Below are 19,019 nucleotides of genomic sequence, written 5' to 3'. Positions count from 1 at the left end.
AAACACTGAATCAATCACGCTATAACCTACAATAATAAAATTGTGGAAGAAATAAACGCTGGAAGAAACGCTAGCACACTCATAAATTTACACAGTTATTTTTGGACCAATGTAGCTGGAAAAGCCCAACTTAGGAAAACTGGTGCAACAGTGCGGGTTTGTTTTATTATGCAACAGTGAAATCTGAGTACATCTATGGATGCCCAATTGGCAATCCAAATAGCAAGAAAACTTGAGTAAAATTTTGAAGGAAATTACCCTTCTCCCATAGGCAATCTTTGGTTGGACATTCCCTATCAAAACTCGACCTCCTGAAGCACTGCCTTAGCCTCTGCGTTGCTCTGTATAGTTTGCTGGACTGACTTGCTCTGGAATGGGCTTAGATGAAGTCGTTTTGCCTTTGGATGTTGAGAAAATTGCCTCTTCGGCCCTCTGGGACTCCTTCTCGACCTCTAGAACTGAGAACGAATTTTTCTCTTCACCAAATCGATCTGCCTGACTGATGCACTGTGCAGTCCCTCAGCACTGCCTCTCTGGGATAATTCAACTCACTTGCTGTTGCCTCCCCGGATCTGGAAAATCTTTCCTTCGGCTCATTGTCCATGCCCCTCAATCACTGCTTCAATTTCACTGGCTCTCTATCCGGCAACTAATTGTTGCTATGCTAAGAATCGATCTGCTCATGAAATCAAACTGCTCAAGTAATTTCTCTATTGAGACTTCAACGACCAAGATTAGATCTTAATTGCTGGCTAGGATTAACTTGAAGTTGGTCCGTGTGAGTTTCTAGAACATTCACACCTTGACTTAATTAATTCTGATTAATTAGTCATATTCCCTAAGTTTAGGCTTAGGAAATATTCCCTAGTGTAGGCTCAAGTAGCTAAATCGAACTCCTTAGAGGTGTATAAATACAAATGATGAGAGTTCATTTCTCATCATCACTTGGTTTCAACTTGTATCTCTCTTGAGATTTTCGCTGTTCCTTCTTGGTGGACGAAATTTTGGAGCGTGGATGAATTTTGATGTATGGATTGTCTTTTCTTATCTTGGAGCTTCATGATTGGCAAGTTTATTGGTGGTTGGATATATTCTCTTAGATATAAGTACAAATTTAATGCTATTTATTGTTTTACTTTGTCACATGCATTGATGATGTGATTTTTTCTATACTAGGGCTAGTTGCTGCATGCATTTACTACGAAATTGTGGAATTATGTTTCTATATAGCATATCTCTATGTATGGGACATTTATGTTGAACGAATTCTCCTAGGAATAATTCTATGATTGAATTTATCTTGACTAGCCACCTTACCTTGCAAAACGAAGTATAAAAGATTTTAAGGTCACTCTCCTTTGCCCTAATGACAAGTGAAGTTGATCTTAGAGCCTCCTTGACCTAGAAATGAAGTCCATTTTCATATTCGTCTTGTCTCCAATCTCCCCAAAGGATTAGGCACTGATCTGCCATAAGGTGATCACTTGAAGAATTATTTTGCTTCACCTCTCTTTCTTTATTCTAGGTCTAGCCACATTAGGGCTCCTAGGGCATCATCTTCCTGACAAACCACCCATAGAAAAACTTCGATCTCTTGGCCTCTACTGCGCTAGTGTCTTTGCTAGGCCTCCTCCAAATTTGAGGGAATTCCGATGGTGGGGTTGTGAGATATCCTAAGCCCTAGCCTTGAGATTGGTTTTTGCCCTAAGTTTCCCTAGGCTAGTTCCTCATAGGGATCATTTTGCACCTTTGAGTGAAAATCACTTCTTTGATCCATCTCTCCTCCTCGTTTAGGTCAAACCTATCATTGGTTGCTAAACTCTTTCCTCTTGACCTAACCTGGGTCCACTTGGTCCCGTGTGCTCCCATACCTTGTCAAAGTCAACTCTTCAAAAACCACTTGGGAAACCAAGTTCAACAAGGATTTTAGGGTTTTGGAAGCTCCTTTACAATTCACACTCCTTAAACCTAGCCCTTAAATCCTCATCCCCTTTTCCTAGAAAGCCTTGTACCTTGCTTAAGAAGCAAGCAAGTCCCATTCTTGAGCCTCCCCTAGGAAAGGGTCCCCGAGGTCACTTCACATTTGTCTTAGTTGACCTATCCTTCATAATTGATTCTCTATATATCGGGTCTTCTCCCATTGGTGGAACTCTGTAAAGAGTAGGAAACTTTAGCTGTGGTGACAGTGGGCTTTAGCTTCATTGTTGCTCTTGACCTAGTGAGTGCCCCTCTAGGACCCCCTGCTAGTTTGAGCGGTAACAGGTCCTACTGACCAATTTTGCAAGTTTCAGTTTGGTTTTGTAACTTGTTAACAATAATTTACATAGGATGTACTTGCAAGTCCCATTGACCTACATATTGTAGTGATTCATTGAATATTAGTGAAGTTATATTTTCATATCTTCATTCTATATCTCTCCTATATATATATATATATATCTCATTGCCTATATCTGGATAGCGACTTTTGATTCATATCTGTATCCATTTCCATGTAACTTAGGTGATCCATATATGCACTTCTGTTTTGTAACTTTTTTGAGCACACTATTAATCTGATTTTGAGTTTTCATGAATACCATTCAGACTAGAGGAAGTAGATTGGGTTGGTCTGTATATAGTCTCACATGCTTGTAGATTTGAAGTGGTTAACAAGAAGTCAAATTGAAATTTAACCAGAAGAAAATCACTTCACTTCTGTTGTTTTTGATTTTTTTGTCTATAGAAAGTGTTATTTGTACAGAGGGGTTACTATTGTCATTGACAGTAAATCTTTTGGTATCTCTTGTTACAAAAATCTGAGTTGGGATGTTCTATTTAATTATTTCATTGGTATGGTATATGAAATTTCTTCTCTATGGTTTGTTAAATTATGGCATAATTGAAACAAGATGCAGGACGTCTGATACTGATGAGTAGCTATATTTTGATCTCAGCAGTGTCCAAACTATAATATTAATACATTTTATAAAATCCTCAAAGTCGAGAAGCATCATTATCATGGACGGAAATGTAGAAAAAGGATGCTAGGAAGCACGGTAGATGTGGTGGAGCAGAAGAATCCAATATCAAAGCATGGGCATTTATTAATGTCTGGAGACTCTGACATATGTGACAATCCTTACTGTACAATTGGTCCCAGCTTACTTCGCTTCCAGTGGTGCATCTGTATCTCTATCACTATCTGTAAGATATTTCACCTTTTTACTATTTTAATCTTGGTGGGATATGTTTAGTTGTCAGCAGGACATGATAGCTAAAATCTACAAATTACACATGGAATTTTATCTTATTATCAGTTATATTTTTTTCTCATTATTGGAGAGTTATAATCTTAAAATTTTCCATCCTTGTTATGATACTAACTGTTAAAAATATGCCTTTGGATTAGAAGAACGCATCTGCCAGTGGAGCCAAAGTTATGAATTCAAAACTTGGATGGAGCAAGTATCGGTTTCCATCTATTATGAACCCGCACACAAGAATAGTGCAGCAGTGGAATCGGTTCTTTGTAACATCTTGCCTTTTTGCCATCTTTGTGGACCCTCTTTTCTTCTTCTTGTTCTCGGTCAATAAGGTAATTTCATCCTGTTCATTTTTCAAAAACTGTAGATTGACTACATATGAATTCTACCAAACTTTTGTCTTCATAGGCTTTATGCTGTTTGTTTACTATTAAAGTTGGATTAGATCCTGCAACTAGCCTTGGTTTTATATAAATACGGACAATAATAATTCCAGGTCATCCTTACTATTAAAGTTGGATTAGATCCTGCAACTAGCCTTGGTTTTATATAAATATGGACAATAATAATTCCAGGTCATCGTATCTCTGCTTTGTATAGGATAACCCTATGACCTTAGTTCATTGCATTTGGATTTCCTTTCTTCATCTCTAATTCTTTGGCCAACAGCTTTCAATGTTTAAGATGTCTTTGTACTGCAGTTTGAGTGGAATGTTTTCTATATGCTTTCCCATTTCTAGACATTCTGGTAGATCTCATGCAGCTAAAAGATTTCTTAAATAGCACATAAATGACTACCTTGCATCTTCGCAGATACACAATTTTATATATTTAATTTTATTTCCCTTGTGGTTTCAATTTGGGGTTCTTACACTTTACTCCATGGGTCAAAGCACATATGGTGCTGAATCCTGAATGTGTATGATTCTACGATCTATCTCTATACACAGTAGTCTTTATGACCACCCATATATATTTCCTTGCATTGTTTGTGGATGCAAATCCCTGATTCCCCTTTGGCCTTGTTACCCACCATTTTGTGGGTAATATCCCCAAGCGATTTTTTTTCACCAAGATGGTCCTCAGCCGGCAGCCCCTTGCAGCCATCAGCTAGCTCATTGTGCCATTTCTCCGCCACCTGAGCCAGCGATGTGGTCCTTCGCCCATCTGCCATGATCGTATGTTTGAAGGTGGGCCTCTTGAAGCTAAAGGTATGCCTTGTCATTTTGAAATTGAGTTTTATAGTTTGCTTATCATCGACACTTCTGGGCATGGATTAATGGGGGGGATTCGGTGGAAAGAATGGGTTAGGTCTGTGCTTCTGTCCCCTAGACCCCTTTTAGGAATTAACCTTGCATTCTAGTCCCGTGGGATCTCTTTTACTGACCATTTGGTTTCAGGGATGGTATTTCACGGGAAACCTTGATTTTGGTTGCATGGTCCGTTCCCTTATCCGCCTATATTACCCTTTTCCACCCATTATTACCCCATCCATCATTTCTCCTACCTGGGTCCACATCCCTCCATCGGGTCCACATAAGGTCAGTTCGCCCCTTGCCCATGCCCATACCTTGGGTCATGGCCTGGAATGAAGTCCGAAGGTTGATGCAGCTAAAAAGAAAGTTAAAAGAATATATGGCCACATTCAAAAGGAAAAGTACCACAAAATGCGAAAGATGGTCGGGACAAAAAAATTGAGTACGTGGGCAAATGCCAATACATGAGCTCTACCCCATCATCATGGCCATCACCTTGGTTCGAACAGGTTGTCTGAGCCTTCCTCGTCATGTAGGAACCCATGATTGTCGCAACGCCTGGTGGGCGATGAACCGCACCACCTTAAAGGGGGAAATTCACTGCTATATCTTATACTGTGAAAATTCCTAGATCTGGCAATCTCAGGAATCCTAATGCAACCAACTGAATCTACTTCACCTAGATCGTAAATTACCTTACAAACTTATTTCAGATATCTTCTTGAAACATTGAAGTAAATTACGAAAGCAACCTACACCAAATTAATTATGATTCTGAAATAAAGAAACTGAACAAAGAAATACAAACACATAGGACACCGTTATTTTTGGACAAATGTCCCTTGAAAAACCCAACTTGGGAAAACCAGTGCAATAGTGAGGGTTTTATTTTATTATGTAGTAGTGAAATTCGAGTACATCTATGGATGACCAATTGGCAATCCAAATAGCAAGAAAATCTGGCAGAGATATTCCCTAAGCAACCTCGGCACTCATGTTGCCTGCACTCGCGTTCCTGCATGTGCGTGTTCCTGTACTCGCGCGTTCTTGCACTCGCGCGTACCTGCACTCGCGAGTTCCTGCACTCGCGCGTTTATGCACTCGCGAGTTCTTGCACTCGCGCATTTCTGCACTCGCGCGTTTCCGCAATCATGTGTTCTTGCACTCGCGAGTTCCTCTTGCTACTGCCCCTCCGGATTTGGAAATATTCCTCTAAATCACTGTCCTTGCCCCTCTACTGCAACAGATCTCTTCGATCAGAATTTCCTCCTGAAAACTTCTTACTTCAAAAATTCGATCTCTTGATCTCTTGGTGTATTTTTCAAATGACCCTCAAGCCCCTTCTTATATCTTCCTGTTGGACAACCAACGGCCTAGATTAACTCCTAATCAAAGGCTCCAATCATTTTGACTTGATCTCCGTCTTTATCTAGAATATTCACCCACAATTAGATTAATACCCATTAATATTTTAATTTTCCCAAGTTTAGACTTAGGAACTCCATTAAAAATATTAATTATTTTAATCAGAGTTGCGGGGGAGTGCCCCCCATTCGAACCCGCTCCTAATCCGCGCTCCGGGCGGGAGCGCACTCCCGATAAAAAAATTTCCGCTTCCTGCCAAAATCGGGAGTGAGTTCGGGAGCGTCGCTCTCGGAGAGAAAATTAAAGCTTGGGAGCGATCGCTCCCAAGCTTTTACTTTTCGCTCCAGGAGCGACGCGCGCGACGCCGGGAGCGATTCGCGTGAAAAAATTTCCGCGGATGCGATTTTTTTTTTTTTTTTTTTTTAAACGACTTGGGGGGCAAAAAGATATTTCATTGTGACTTGAATGAGTTGAGGTGAGCAAAGAAGATTGAGCAAAGGAGCGAGGAGAAGCGAGGAGCAAGGAGCAAGCCTGCAAGGAGGTTAGTAACTTAGTAATTTAGTATTTTAAACCTTAGTTAGGTAGTAATTTAGTTTAGTTTAGTTAGTTTAATTTAGTTTAGTTTATTTAGTTAAAAAAACATGAATCTAAATAAATTAAATTAATTAATCTAAATAAATTAAATTAATTTTCTCATTCCTATTCCCATTCCCATTCCCATTAAATTTTGCAGATTCAAAAGCCTACAAATATCAAACATCATGGACCTAGCTATATTTCTTGGCATTTTCCTCTTCTTGGTCCCTTTTCTGGTTATTATGGTGCTGGAGAGTAGGAAACAGATGGGCCAAAATGAAGAGGGGGATGAAGAAGCTGGAGAAAGTGGATTTGATGAAAACCCCGGTGAGGAGCTGGAGGAGAGTGAACATGACTCTCAAAAAACTAAACAAGACCAAACCCCATTGTGGAAATATGTTAACAGCCTGAAGTAGGGAAGAGGGGGTGGAACCACTAAATTTCATTGCCCCCATTGCAACAATAATTACACAGGTTCATACATCTGTGCCAGAAAGCACCTCTGCAAGAAATGGCCATGGGATGGAGATAAACAAATAGGAATCAAAACTTGTGCAGCTGTGTCAGCAGCAGATAGAGCCAAATACATAAGGGAAGAGGAGGAAGCCCAATACAAATCTAAAAAATCGAGGGGTTTCTTTGAACCAAGCTCACAATCACAAGCACAAAGAACTCCTTTAGCATCCTCCCAAGGCAGTGGATATGGAGGCACAGGGTCACCAGCTTTAAGGTGTAGAACCATATCAGATTTCCTTGATGAGGGGTGTAGGAATGATGTGGATTCAAAGGTTTACAGGTTTCTCTATGGATGTGGGATACCATTCAATGTTCTTCGCTCACCTTATTGGCACGAAATGGTTTCTGCCATAAATGATGCCCCTAAAAGATACAAGAGCCCTGAGTATGACAAGGCAAGAACCATTGGACTTGATCATGAAAAAACAAAAATATCACATTCTTTGAATAGAATGACAAGTTCTTGGACTGACCATGGGGTGTCCATTGTATCTGATGGATGAACAAATGTAAAAGGCAAGCCATTGATAAGTGTTGTTGTTGTGTTTGTTAGTGGTGCCATCTTTCTAAATGCATATGATTACTCAGACAAGTTCAAGACCGCCATCAACATTGCAGAAGCATTACTTGAAACAATTGACCGTATTGGGCCATACAATGTCATCCAAGTCATCACGGATAATGCTCCTAATTGTAAGGCAACGGGAGCAATTATTGAGGATAAATACCCCAACATATTTTGGTTTGGGTGTTTGGTTCACACATTGAACCTTCTGATGCATGATGTTGTCAAGAACAAAAATGCACAATACAAATGGATTGGTGATTTGTACAAGAAAGGCAAACAAATGATAGAATTTATTACAAATCATAGCAATACCCATGGCCTTTTCCGCAGTCACTCAAGATTGGAGTTGTTGAAGATTGCGAAGACCAGATTTGGTAGCTATTACCTCATCTTTAGGCGCCTTTTGAAGGTAAGAGAGTCATTGGCTAGCATGGTATCAAGTCCACATTGGCAGGTATTAAAGGAAAGGGCTACAAATGCAGCTGACAGACGAGGTTTTGAACTGGTGGAGGAGGCTGCTCTTGATGGTCAGTTTTGGTCAAGTGTGAGGCAAGTATTGGATTTCACCAAGCCCATTTATCAGATGATTCAGTTTGCAGATACAGATAAACAGTGTTTGGCGAGGTGTATGAGCAGATGGATACCATGTTGGGGCAAATAAAAGATATTGTTCATAACAGAGATCCCGACTTGTACAAACCGATTCATGATTTTGTGTGTGTACAGTGGAATAAACTTAATCTTCCACTACATTGCATGGCGTATATCCTTACACCAAAATACTACTCTACATCTTGGTTGGGCCAACCTGCACCAGGGGGTGGGATTAGGACCAAACCCCATTTAGATGTAGAGGTAACTAGAGGATATTTGGAAGCATTAGAAAAGTTGATACCTGACAGGGAGGAATGTGCAGTTGTGCGCCTTGAAATAGGCAGATACTTCAGTGGCACTAGTTTGTTTGGTAACTTCCATGCAATGGAAGACAGAGACAGATTTGATTCTATCCCATGGTGGGAAACATATGGCGGTCAGGGACTTTTGCCAAAATTGGCAAAAAAAGTTCTATCACAGGTTGTAAATAATTCTTCTGTATAGAGGTGTTGGAGCACCTATAGATTCATACATAATGTGAAAAGAAACAGACTCAATGAAAACCAGGCAGAAAGCTTGGTTTATGTGCACTACAACTTGAGGTTGTTGAGTCATTACTGTGATTGGGCTTATGAAGATCCCACATATAAAATTTGGGACAACCACCCAGAGGATGACAATTTGGAGGATGGCACTATACATTTTGAAGAACTGGAAGAGGAACTTATAAGGGGTGAAGATGAAGCAGTTGCAGCAGGCATGCCACCTCCACCATCCAGTAGCAGTGCTCGAGTTCCGAGTCTTGTTCCTTTGCTGTGGCCACCTCCATCTACTCCCTCACGTGGAGGGCATGTGCCTTCTAGTTCTGGTTGTCGGTCTGTGCGGGAGACTCCTAGAAGACTACCACGACTTGCTCATACAGGAGACTCTCATGGCAAGGGCCACATGTAGATTTATAGTTTACTTGTCTTTTCTAGTTTCTATTAGTTTTCATCACTGTTGAGTCTCGAGTCTTTGACTCTTGACTCTTTCATATCATAATGATATTTTTTGTAAACAATATATGACTGCGACAATGAAAGTTTGAAGTTTGAAGTTGCCAAGTTGGCAATTATAACTCATTGGTAATGATTGTGAATTATGAATATGATGCTTCATGAAAGACTAAAGTTGTTTCATTTCATTTCGTTATTCATATTTCATTTTATAACATTTCATTTCATGTTAACAGTTAGAAGTTAGAACTTAGAAATATTTAAGATATTATTTCTTGTAATGGTTAAACTTAGCTTACAAGTACAACTTTGGTGATCAATGATGATAAATGTTATATATTGAATTTTCAATTTTAAAAGCTTGAAGTTGAAACTTTAAGATTGAATTTGATGAATCATGATTCACGAGACTCAATATGGTGCAGTTGTAATATGTATGTTACTAACTTGTGGACATGGTTGATGAAGATTATAACTTCTAGATGATTGATGTGATATGGTTCAGTGATCAATTTATGTTTTTTTTTTTGTATTTTTTTTATTTTAATTCATCATTCTACATGTTTTTGTTGACATATATGTATCAAAATATAAAAAATATAAAAATATATATATTTTTAAAAAATTGCTCCGGGATTCGCTCCCAAACTGGGAGCTGCTGAAAATGTCGCTCCTGCACCTGTTTTCGCTCCCACTCCCCGCTTTCGCTCCTGCTCCCAAGTAACATTGATTTTAATATAATAGTCTTTGGGTGGAATTCCCCAAAACAATTTCTGGGTTCTTTGGAATGCATGTGCCCAAGCCCCATTTCAAAATTTGAGGCTTAAAGCACATTCGATGCTACCCCAAATCAACACTCCCTCTTAGAGAGGAATTTGCTCTAGCAATATACTGCTACTGCATACTGCTCTGACTTTGAAGCATCGTCCTCTGTGCTTCTGATGTATGACATGTTGTCCACCAACTATTGCGTTGCTGCTGCTACTGAACTGCTACGTTTGACATTGTCACTGCCAATGCTACATCTGTACTACAACTCCCTCTCAAATGTTGCATTTGCTATGCTGCTAGCACTGCCACTGCTAACACTGCATCCGTACTGCAACTTAGTTGCTGAGAGAAGTAACTGAAAACACCCAAAACTAGATAAGTATCCCGTGGATACACCTCGGTGCTGAAACCCTGAATGTTGTTAGTCCCACGCTGTCTTCTGAAGCCACTGTGCTGCTGAAGCTCTGCACTGTGCCTCCATGCATTGTTGCCTCTCTGCTTTGTGCTGCTCAAGTTCTGGCGCTGCTAACTACTGTATCTGTCGCTCCAACACTCCATGGCACCAACTGGAAACTCCTCTATCCCACTACTACTAATCATGGGTCCCCGTAGCAAGGTGATGATTCAAGAGGTGGGATCCTCAAGGATCTTGCCCATTTGTAGTGTGAAAATTTCTGAATCTTTACAAACAGAAATCCTACTGCAGTCACTGGTTTATCATCTCCTACTTGTTATTTCATTCAACAAGTTATTTAATTATAAACAATGATGAAAAACACTACTGCAGACTACACTAACATACAGATCATAAATTGAAACAATATATGAGACAAACACACAAGGGACATTGTTATTTTTGGACAACACGTCCCCGGAAAAACCCAATGCGGGAAAACCAGTGCAACAGATAGAGGGTTTGTATTATTAAGCAAGCATAATCTGAGTATAACAAGTTGCCTCTCACACTGTTAACCTTTTAGAGAAATCTCGACAGCAAGAAATACATACAAGGGTTTATCTCGTTCTCCAAGTCACAATTGATCCATTTAGTGGCTTGACTTCGACAAACAATGGAAATCCCAATCACTGCTTGGGCCAGCGTATTGCCTCTAGGATACTGCGTCATCCCTTCTCCTGGATCGATTTGCTAGAGGAAGATTGCTATTCAACTCTCTTGGCTTAGAACCTTGCTTCTCCAACAAAATCTCGAACTTCTGACGAATATCCTGCACTGCCATTGCAAGAGACCCTCTTGGCTCGCGTCAGCACTGCGTGAGTCCCTTCCTGGTCTGTGTATGCCTCTGTGCTACCTCTCTGATGCTACTGCTACCTCTCATCCCGGTACTCTTTGGCTCGGAACTCCTTTCCAATCCAAATCTCTGCTTTTGCCCCTTTCACTGCAACTCAGATTACTAGTTCAATTTTCTCAACAAACCACGCCCCAAAAAAATTGAACTGATTTGATCACTTGGTGTATCTCCAACTGACCCTCAAGCCTCCTCTTATACTTTTCTTGTTGATGAATCAACGACCGAGATTAAGTCCCTAATCAACGACTAAGATTAAAACAGACTTGATCCTCGTCTCTTAGAAGCTTCTCACCCATATTTGTATTAATACCTGTTGAGCACTACGTGTCAACGACCCATAGCAGTACACCCCCTTTTTTCGCAAAAGGGATAGCGCTTAATCAACGTGTCCGTGCTGTTCGACTATCATCATCAGCCTGATCATGTTATATTGTAAACCATTTCTGCATGTGTAAATTGTAAATAATCTTAGCAGATTCGTGTCGTGTATGTAATTGCCTAGGTAAACCTAATTTTTTGATGATGATTACATTCCGGAAGGTTTTTTGTCTCACCGATCCATGATCGGTAGAGTTTTCCTTCAACCTTACCTCAAAGCCGGAATGGATTTTGTCACTAGAATGTTAGGGGAGTCCTAGTATGCTAGATCGAGTCTATGTAAAAGTGATTTGGGAATAATCCTAACTATTTGGTTAGGTTCTTTTATTACAAATTGCTTGATCTGCTAGATTATATTTGTGTTGCAGAAATGGGTAGTCTGTGAGGGTCTTGTTCAAATGGGTTTTCCCCCTTGAGATGTAAAAAATGTAAAAATCATGATGTAAAATGTCTTGAGGGTTAGAAAAATAATTTATCCCTTCATAGGTCCTAGGTCCTAGGTAATTTTAAATTTTCCAGAGGTAAAATTCATGGATCCTTTAAAAAATTAAGTCTTAACTGGTCCAGGGACTAAGGTTAGTTTATTATTTTGCTAAATTTTATATCTTAGGTCCCTGGGGTTAAGTCAAAGTCAAAGTTTTGAGGAAATAAATGCAAAATTTTAATTTTTGAATATATTAAAATGCATTTAATTGAAAAATTTGAAATTTCTTCAATATTTAAAATTTCGACGGATGAGATTAAAAGAAATTTTGATCCTCATCAACGGTCAAGATCACTTTGACAAGGATCATTCGAACTAGCTGTTGGGAAATTTATCTTTAAATAGGGGGTCAGTTGTCAATTGAGATGATTCAATCTTTGAGTCGTGTGCTAAGTGAAAGCTCTCTTGTAAACTTTTTTTTTATGAGCAATAAAGAAAGACTTTGGGGTTAATTTCTGCTGGTGTTACTCTTTGTGGAAATGTTGTAAGATGTGTTATTTTCATGCATAGATTTCCTTTTCAGCCATTGATGATAGCTTTCTGAAGAGTGGTTTAAGCACAGGTATCTTGCTTGATCACTGGGGTTTGAATGGTAATTTAAGTTCTGGATATAATGACAGGTATCTCTATTAGATCTGAATTTCATAATTGTTTTCTCACTCTATGTTAATGGTTGAATTGAGTTGTGCAGGGAATTTTTGATTTTGAGATCATCGGCGTTCGGGAAAGTTTTCAGTTGGACTAGCCAACTCCTGATTAACATTTTCTGAAGAGCCCAACTTGATTGAATCCTGGGCTTATCATTAAAAATTTCATTGTTGATGCATGAAAGGTTTTTGGCGAAGCACCTCCCTTTAGATTTAAAATTTTAAAAATTTTTCTGTGCAAAATTGATAAATCTGGCTTTTCAGAGCCTCATATTATCAGATCTGGGAGCGGAGTTGGACTCATACTCGCCAGATCTGGTAGATCTGCTACTCTTGTGCATAGATCTGTAATTTTTATTTTTATTTTTCTAACTTAGGGTTTCTGGGGTTTCATTTTTTTCTTTTTTGGTATATCGGATTTCTGGGTGTTTGTTTTCAGGAACAGGTTGCAGATCTGAAGTTGAAGTTTAATTTTGAAGCCAGATCTAGGCCCTGGAAGGTAAGATCTGGCCTTAGAACTAGCTTTTGCAGGAACATTCTTTCTACAGTTTGAGGGTTTGAAATTTTTTTAAATCTGGAAAATTTGTGAAGGTTTTAAGGTCAAATCTGAAACAGGTGGATTAAATATTTTAATTAAATCTAGAGAATTTTCTGTAAGGGTTTCATTCCAATATTTTTCTCCAGTTTTTGTCTATCTGTCTGCTGCCTGGGGTTTCATTTTTTTTTTTTAAATTGAATTTTTTTTAGGGCTGGAATCCTCAGTCACTCATCTCTTCCACGCTACCCAACCAACACAATCCCTTAAAACCCTCACACTGCTTTCAAACCCACATTCCTGCCAAATCCTTGCATCCGCAGACCCTTTTCTTCGATCCTCAGCTAAAATACGCTTCCAGATCCACATTTGCATTCCCGCAACCCTCACACCTTTCTTCCTTTTTGCCGTGTCCTATACCTCTCAAATCGTAGAATTATTTTATCATCGCCTATCCACTACTACAACTCCCTCTCCGCAGCTCCTTTTCTCCACATGAGCTGCTTGGCCATCCTCCTACCTGCGTCCCTTCTCCCCTCGTTCCATTTCCGTTGCCACACTCCATAAATCTGCCCCTCATATCTGCAATGGATCCCTCTCTTCATCTCCGCAGCCAGCATCCATACCTTCATCTTCCACGCATTTCTGTCCTCCAAACCCCTCACGCAGCTCCTTCATCGTCTCCGTGTTTCCAATCCGAAACCTCTCCACCTGTGTATCTATTCCTCTGAAACTCGCTTGCCCATCCACGCAGCCCTGCAAATATCTTCGATCTCCCTGCTCCGCTGCAAATCTATTGCTTTCTCCTCAATCCGCTGCCGCCGTCGACCTCACCTGCACGCACAATAGCCAATCGATTTTTTTTTTGGGTCTAATTTTAGGTTCGTAGGTTGTGTCTTTTAAATTTGATTTATTTTGATCAGATACATACTTTACATTTATGATTTTAGTTGTGTAATTTTTTTTTTGGGTTTTGTTTATTTTTAGTTTAAGTTAGCTCTTCTACTAAGATTTTAGTTTAGGTTTTGTTGTTCATATTATTTAGTTTAGTTTTAAATCAATATTTATATTGATTCAGTTTTGATTTCAATTTTAGATTAAAAATAAAATAAATAAATCTAAAAAATTAATGAAACTTGTAAAAAATTTAACTTTTTGACATTTAACTTATTCCTTCCTTTCCTGATTTAAAAAAATTAAATCCAAAAACATTAAAAAAATTAAAAAATTCCTAAAAAAGGGGGGGGGGGTAAAAGGGACTTCACATTTTGTCACTTTAGGAAATCCTAAAGTATTAAATCGAAACAAGTTTCATATTTAAGGGTTTTAAATTTTTTATGTGGCCTCTGGCCCATTAAAATTTTTAAAAAAATTATTAAATCTTTTTCGATTTATTTCGGTCACATTTAGTCTTGCTTAACATATCGAGAAATTCACCTAAGGAATAATTAAGTTGGCAAATCTAAAATTTCTTCTTGGTGTATTTTGTGTTAAGGTAAGATCTAAAGGTAAATTTTTGTGGTATTTGTCAATTTTCTATAGTTAAATGTGCTTAAATTTTTATATTTGAAGATTAACTATTTGAAAGTGGTAAATTTCCTAGATTTGGGATTTTAAGTATAATCATTTAATTTCTAGGATCTGAAATGGTTAACTTTTAAATTTCGTGGTTGATTAAGGTATCTGTATCTCTTGAAATTTAATTGCTAAGACATTGTGCATCTAGTAAAATTAATCGTCCTTGCTTGGATCATTTAAGGCTTGTTACATGTTAGATATTTCACAAAATATTTTCAAGCAATTGTTAAAGAGTTTTCATATCTTTGTTTTCTAAGCAGCAGTTGATAATCAAATCCATAAGGCACTGGTATTTGCCATTTAAAATCCAATTAAATTTTAAGTCTTGCTAAGCCTTAATCAAGTATTTGATTGCCTCGTTATGTCTCCCGAACCGGTTGATTCCCAGCGGGTTCTCTTTCATCCCATTTCTCCATAGGGTCTACCCCCTTAGCTTGCTGTAGGGAGACAGCTTAAACGGAGAGATTGGGGATCAGGGTGACAGCCCCCGATCTGAGTGTTGTCGCGGTGTTTAGACAATCTGTGCGATAACATTTTTTGGCGCCGCTGCTGGGGATAGAATTTTTCTGTCCTTGGTTTCTTCGACATTCATCTCATTTCTTTCCTCTCATCCCTTTCGCCTCTCACCAGGATAAGTTCCTTGCCCTTGGCTCCTTGATTCCACTTCATCTATCTTCTGCAAGAGTGTATATTAGAAGACATCCAAGTAGTTTGGTTAATCCTGCTTCTGATCCTGAAAGGGCTCTCAGAGTACGATTACATGAACTCTCTTCTCGTACCCTTCTTGTTAATCTCAGACAAGAAGCCCTCTTTGATATCCATTTGCTTTTTACTAGCTCGGTCAAGCACAACATCATGGACATATTTTCCCCTTGTAACTTTGCTAACATTCAAGGTTATCCCATTGATATTGCAAAGCATGGGATGGATAAGTTGCCTATGTTTCAGGGCAATAATGCAATTAGCGCTAATTCTTATCTAAAATCTTTTAGTTCATGGCTGGGTAAGTATGCAAGGGCTACTAATTTTAATCATGAAGATGTAAAAATGACCCTTTTTGTTCTTACCTTGGAGGGCGATGCTTTAGAATGTTTACGGAAAAGCCTCAAAATTCATTTGATTCTTTGCAATCCATTGTTAATGCCTTTAAGGAAAAGTATGGAGATAAGAGAGAAGGGAGACATCTCGTAAAAGCTATCAGTATCATTAAAAAGAGAGAAAATGAGACCGCAGAAGAATTTAACAAGAGGTTTAATGATATTATTAAGGAATTACCTCAAGATTATAAACCTACTGATAAATCTCTTCGGGACTTTTATATTGATGCCTTTAGCCCTAAGCCTTCTTATGAGTTAAGACGTGCTAAACTTCCTGATTATAGGGATTGTCAAGCTTTAGCAGTAGAGCTTGAAAAAGATAAGGCAGCATCTGGGAAGTCTGAAATCCCAGGTTTTGATAGGGCTTCAACGAAATTGAAAGAACCTAAAGGAAAAGAGGTTCAAGAACCTGATAATGATCTTGTTCAAAAATTACTGCAAAAAATTGAAAGCATGGAGATTAACCAAGCGAAATTAACCTCTAACCATGCTAAGGAAATAACTACTTTGTAGAATAGGTTGGTCCAAATGGAAAGAGCTCAAATGCAAAATTTCCAGCCTAGAAATAATAATAATAATCGAAATAATAATTGGCAGAAGAAAGGTCAATCTAGTGAGCAGAGACCACCTAATCCGCTTGAACATACTAATTTGGTCGATGATGCTCCGCCTTATTGTCGGGCTTGCGATGCTCTTCATGAGGAGGCAACTTGCCTCATAGTTAGAAGGATTTTGGATAATGGAATGTTTGGGGCAGGTAATCAAATAAATTGTGTGGGTAAAGAGTTTTCTTTGTCTATGAAAGACTGGATGGAAGTTAAGGAAAATAGTCGGGATGTTATGCCTTCCACATCAGCTTTTAGTATAAATAATTTTGAGAATGAAGATGATATGATGGTTAGGTTATATGGTGAGAAACCTTCCCCAGAGAAAATCATGGAAATTGCTAAGGATAAGGGTTTGACTTATCAAAGAAGGGATAAAGATCAAAACCAGAATCAAATTCCCCCTCGAATTTTTAACCCGAGTTCAAACTCTGGATTAGATGTCGATTTGGAAGTTGGTTTAATAATGCAAAACTCTGGGTTTCTGTCTCTGAGATTGCGAAGATTCCTTCCCAAAGGGCTAAGTTACTAAAAGCCATTGAAGCTCCTCAAGTGAATGTTTCTCAACATAGAGCTCCGGAAGTTGATTATCAGGATGCTCCTATATATTTGCAAAGTTTAGATTTGGATAATAAGGATCATCATCCTTTCTTTATCACTTTGATGGTTAATGGATATAAATTGAATAATTGTATGCTGGATTCTGGTGCGTGAGCTTGTGTCATGACCAAGAGGGTCATGGAAAAGCTTAATTTAAGAGTTTCTAGGCCTTACTACAATATATGTGCCATGGATTCTAAGAAGATTGAAGTTCACGGTTTGATCAAGGATCTATAGGTTCATTTATCGGTTTACCCTAACATTATGATTGTTATGGACATTGTCGTTGTTGATGTGCCTGATGCTTGGGCTATGCTTTTATCTAGAAAATGGGCCTCTGATCTAGGAGGGAGTATTCAAATGAATTGGTCATATGCTATGATTCCTTCTCCTAGAGGTGATGGTTTTGTGAGACTTAATAGAGAGCCTGAGAGAAGATTCCATGTTGAAGATCCTAGGAGACCTCATAATGAAATAATTAAAGAACAATCTGACATTGGAAATTATGCTATCCTGTCTAATTCCATAGTTCTTCCCGATGATAAGGTTGATAAAAACATTGGGGGTCTCAAGGATAAAGTTTGGTACATGTATTTTGATGGGTGTCGTCTAGGCATGGTAAAGGTGCAGGAATAGTATTAAAGTCTCCCCTTGGTCATGTTTTCAAATTTGCCTATCGGCTGGAGTTTGAAGCAACCAATAATGTTGCTGAATATGAAGCTTTGTTGTTGGGTCTTGAGTTGGCAAAGGCTTTAAAAGTTAAGTTGCTTAGCATCAAGGGGGATTCTGATTTAATTATCATGCAAATTAAAAATAAATTTACATGTAAAAATCAACGGTTGAAGAACTATAGAAACGCTGTATCGGATACTATGGAGTACTTTGATGCCCTTGACTTGGAGGCTATCCCAAGAGAGCAGAATAGTTCAGCAGATGAGCTTGCTGTAGCTGCTTCTACTTTGCTCTTATCTGATGAGCTGATTAAGGATAAGATAAAAATAGAAGTTATATTTAGACCTTTTGTTCTAGATAACTCAGAGCATTGGCAAGTTTTTGATGACGAGAAACAGGTGATTCGTTTTCTTGATAAGTTGGATGAGTTTGAAAATTTTCGGATAGATTCTAAGGAGGATGGATCTAATGATCATGAAGATATCATAAATCTTACTCCTAGGAATGTGGTTGCTTTAGAACAACACTTTGATCGGCATGATGCCACAAAGATGAAAGAGGAAAATAAAATGGATCTAGGCGAATACATCGAGGTAAACATTGGTACTTCTAGAGATCCAAAGATCATTAAAATTGGTAAGGGTACTAACATTGAAGAAAGAAAAAAGTTAACCAATTTACTTCGTGAATATCGGGATGTTTTAGCATTTTATTATGATGAATTAAAAGGTTATATGGAAGATGTCATGGAGTATACTATCCCTTTGAAAGATGAAAATGCTAAACCCTTTCATCAAAAGCTTAGGCAGATTAATCCTAAGTTAGCCCCTTTGGTTCAAAAGGAGCTTTCAAAGATGCTTGCAACAGGAATTATTGCTCAAACGAGGCATTCAACATGGGGTTCCAACTTGGTGATTGTTAGGAAAAAGAATGGTACAATAAGACTTTGTGTCGATTTTCGAAACCTTAATCTAGCATGTAAGAAAGATAATCACCCTTTGCCAAACATAGAGACTATGTTGCAAAGAGTAACTAGTTTTGGAATGATGTCATTGCTAGATGGTTTTTCTGGATATAATCAAGTATGGGTTAAAGAAAGGGGATCGTCACAAAACTACATTCACCACACCATGGGGTACTTTCGAATATATTAGAATGCCGTTTGGGTTAACCAATGCTGGGGCTCTGTTTCAAAGGGCTATGGATTATGCCTTGAAAGGTTTAATT

General features: G+C 38.5%; 1 protein-coding gene across 4 annotated transcripts in view; it reads left to right on the top strand.

The window, feature by feature from the left end:
* LOC149144964 (putative cyclic nucleotide-gated ion channel 20, chloroplastic) overlaps positions 1-19,019 on the top strand; it is a 550,668-nt gene that overhangs the window by 115,872 nt on the left and 415,777 nt on the right. For 2 of the 4 annotated variants that reach the window (XM_089450166.1, XM_089450163.1), the window contains exons 3-4: positions 2,940-3,186; positions 3,392-3,577. In XM_089450166.1, the coding sequence (XP_089306292.1) occupies positions 3,422-3,577 (156 nt within the window). In that variant the 5' untranslated portion in view covers positions 2,940-3,186; positions 3,392-3,421. Of the gene's footprint in view, positions 1-2,936; positions 3,187-3,391; positions 3,578-19,019 lie in introns of all 4 variants that reach the window. The other 2 variants (XM_089450165.1, XM_089450164.1) reach the window with 2 other exon arrangements.

Source organism: Pinus tabuliformis, chromosome X (assembly GCF_031772625.1).
Source record: "Pinus tabuliformis cultivar Carrire ecotype Pingquan chromosome X, CPIR1, whole genome shotgun sequence".
Lineage (NCBI taxonomy): Eukaryota > Viridiplantae > Streptophyta > Pinopsida > Pinales > Pinaceae > Pinus > Pinus tabuliformis.
Note: the sequence above shows the minus strand (reverse complement) of the source record. Positions and strands in the feature narration are given on the sequence as shown.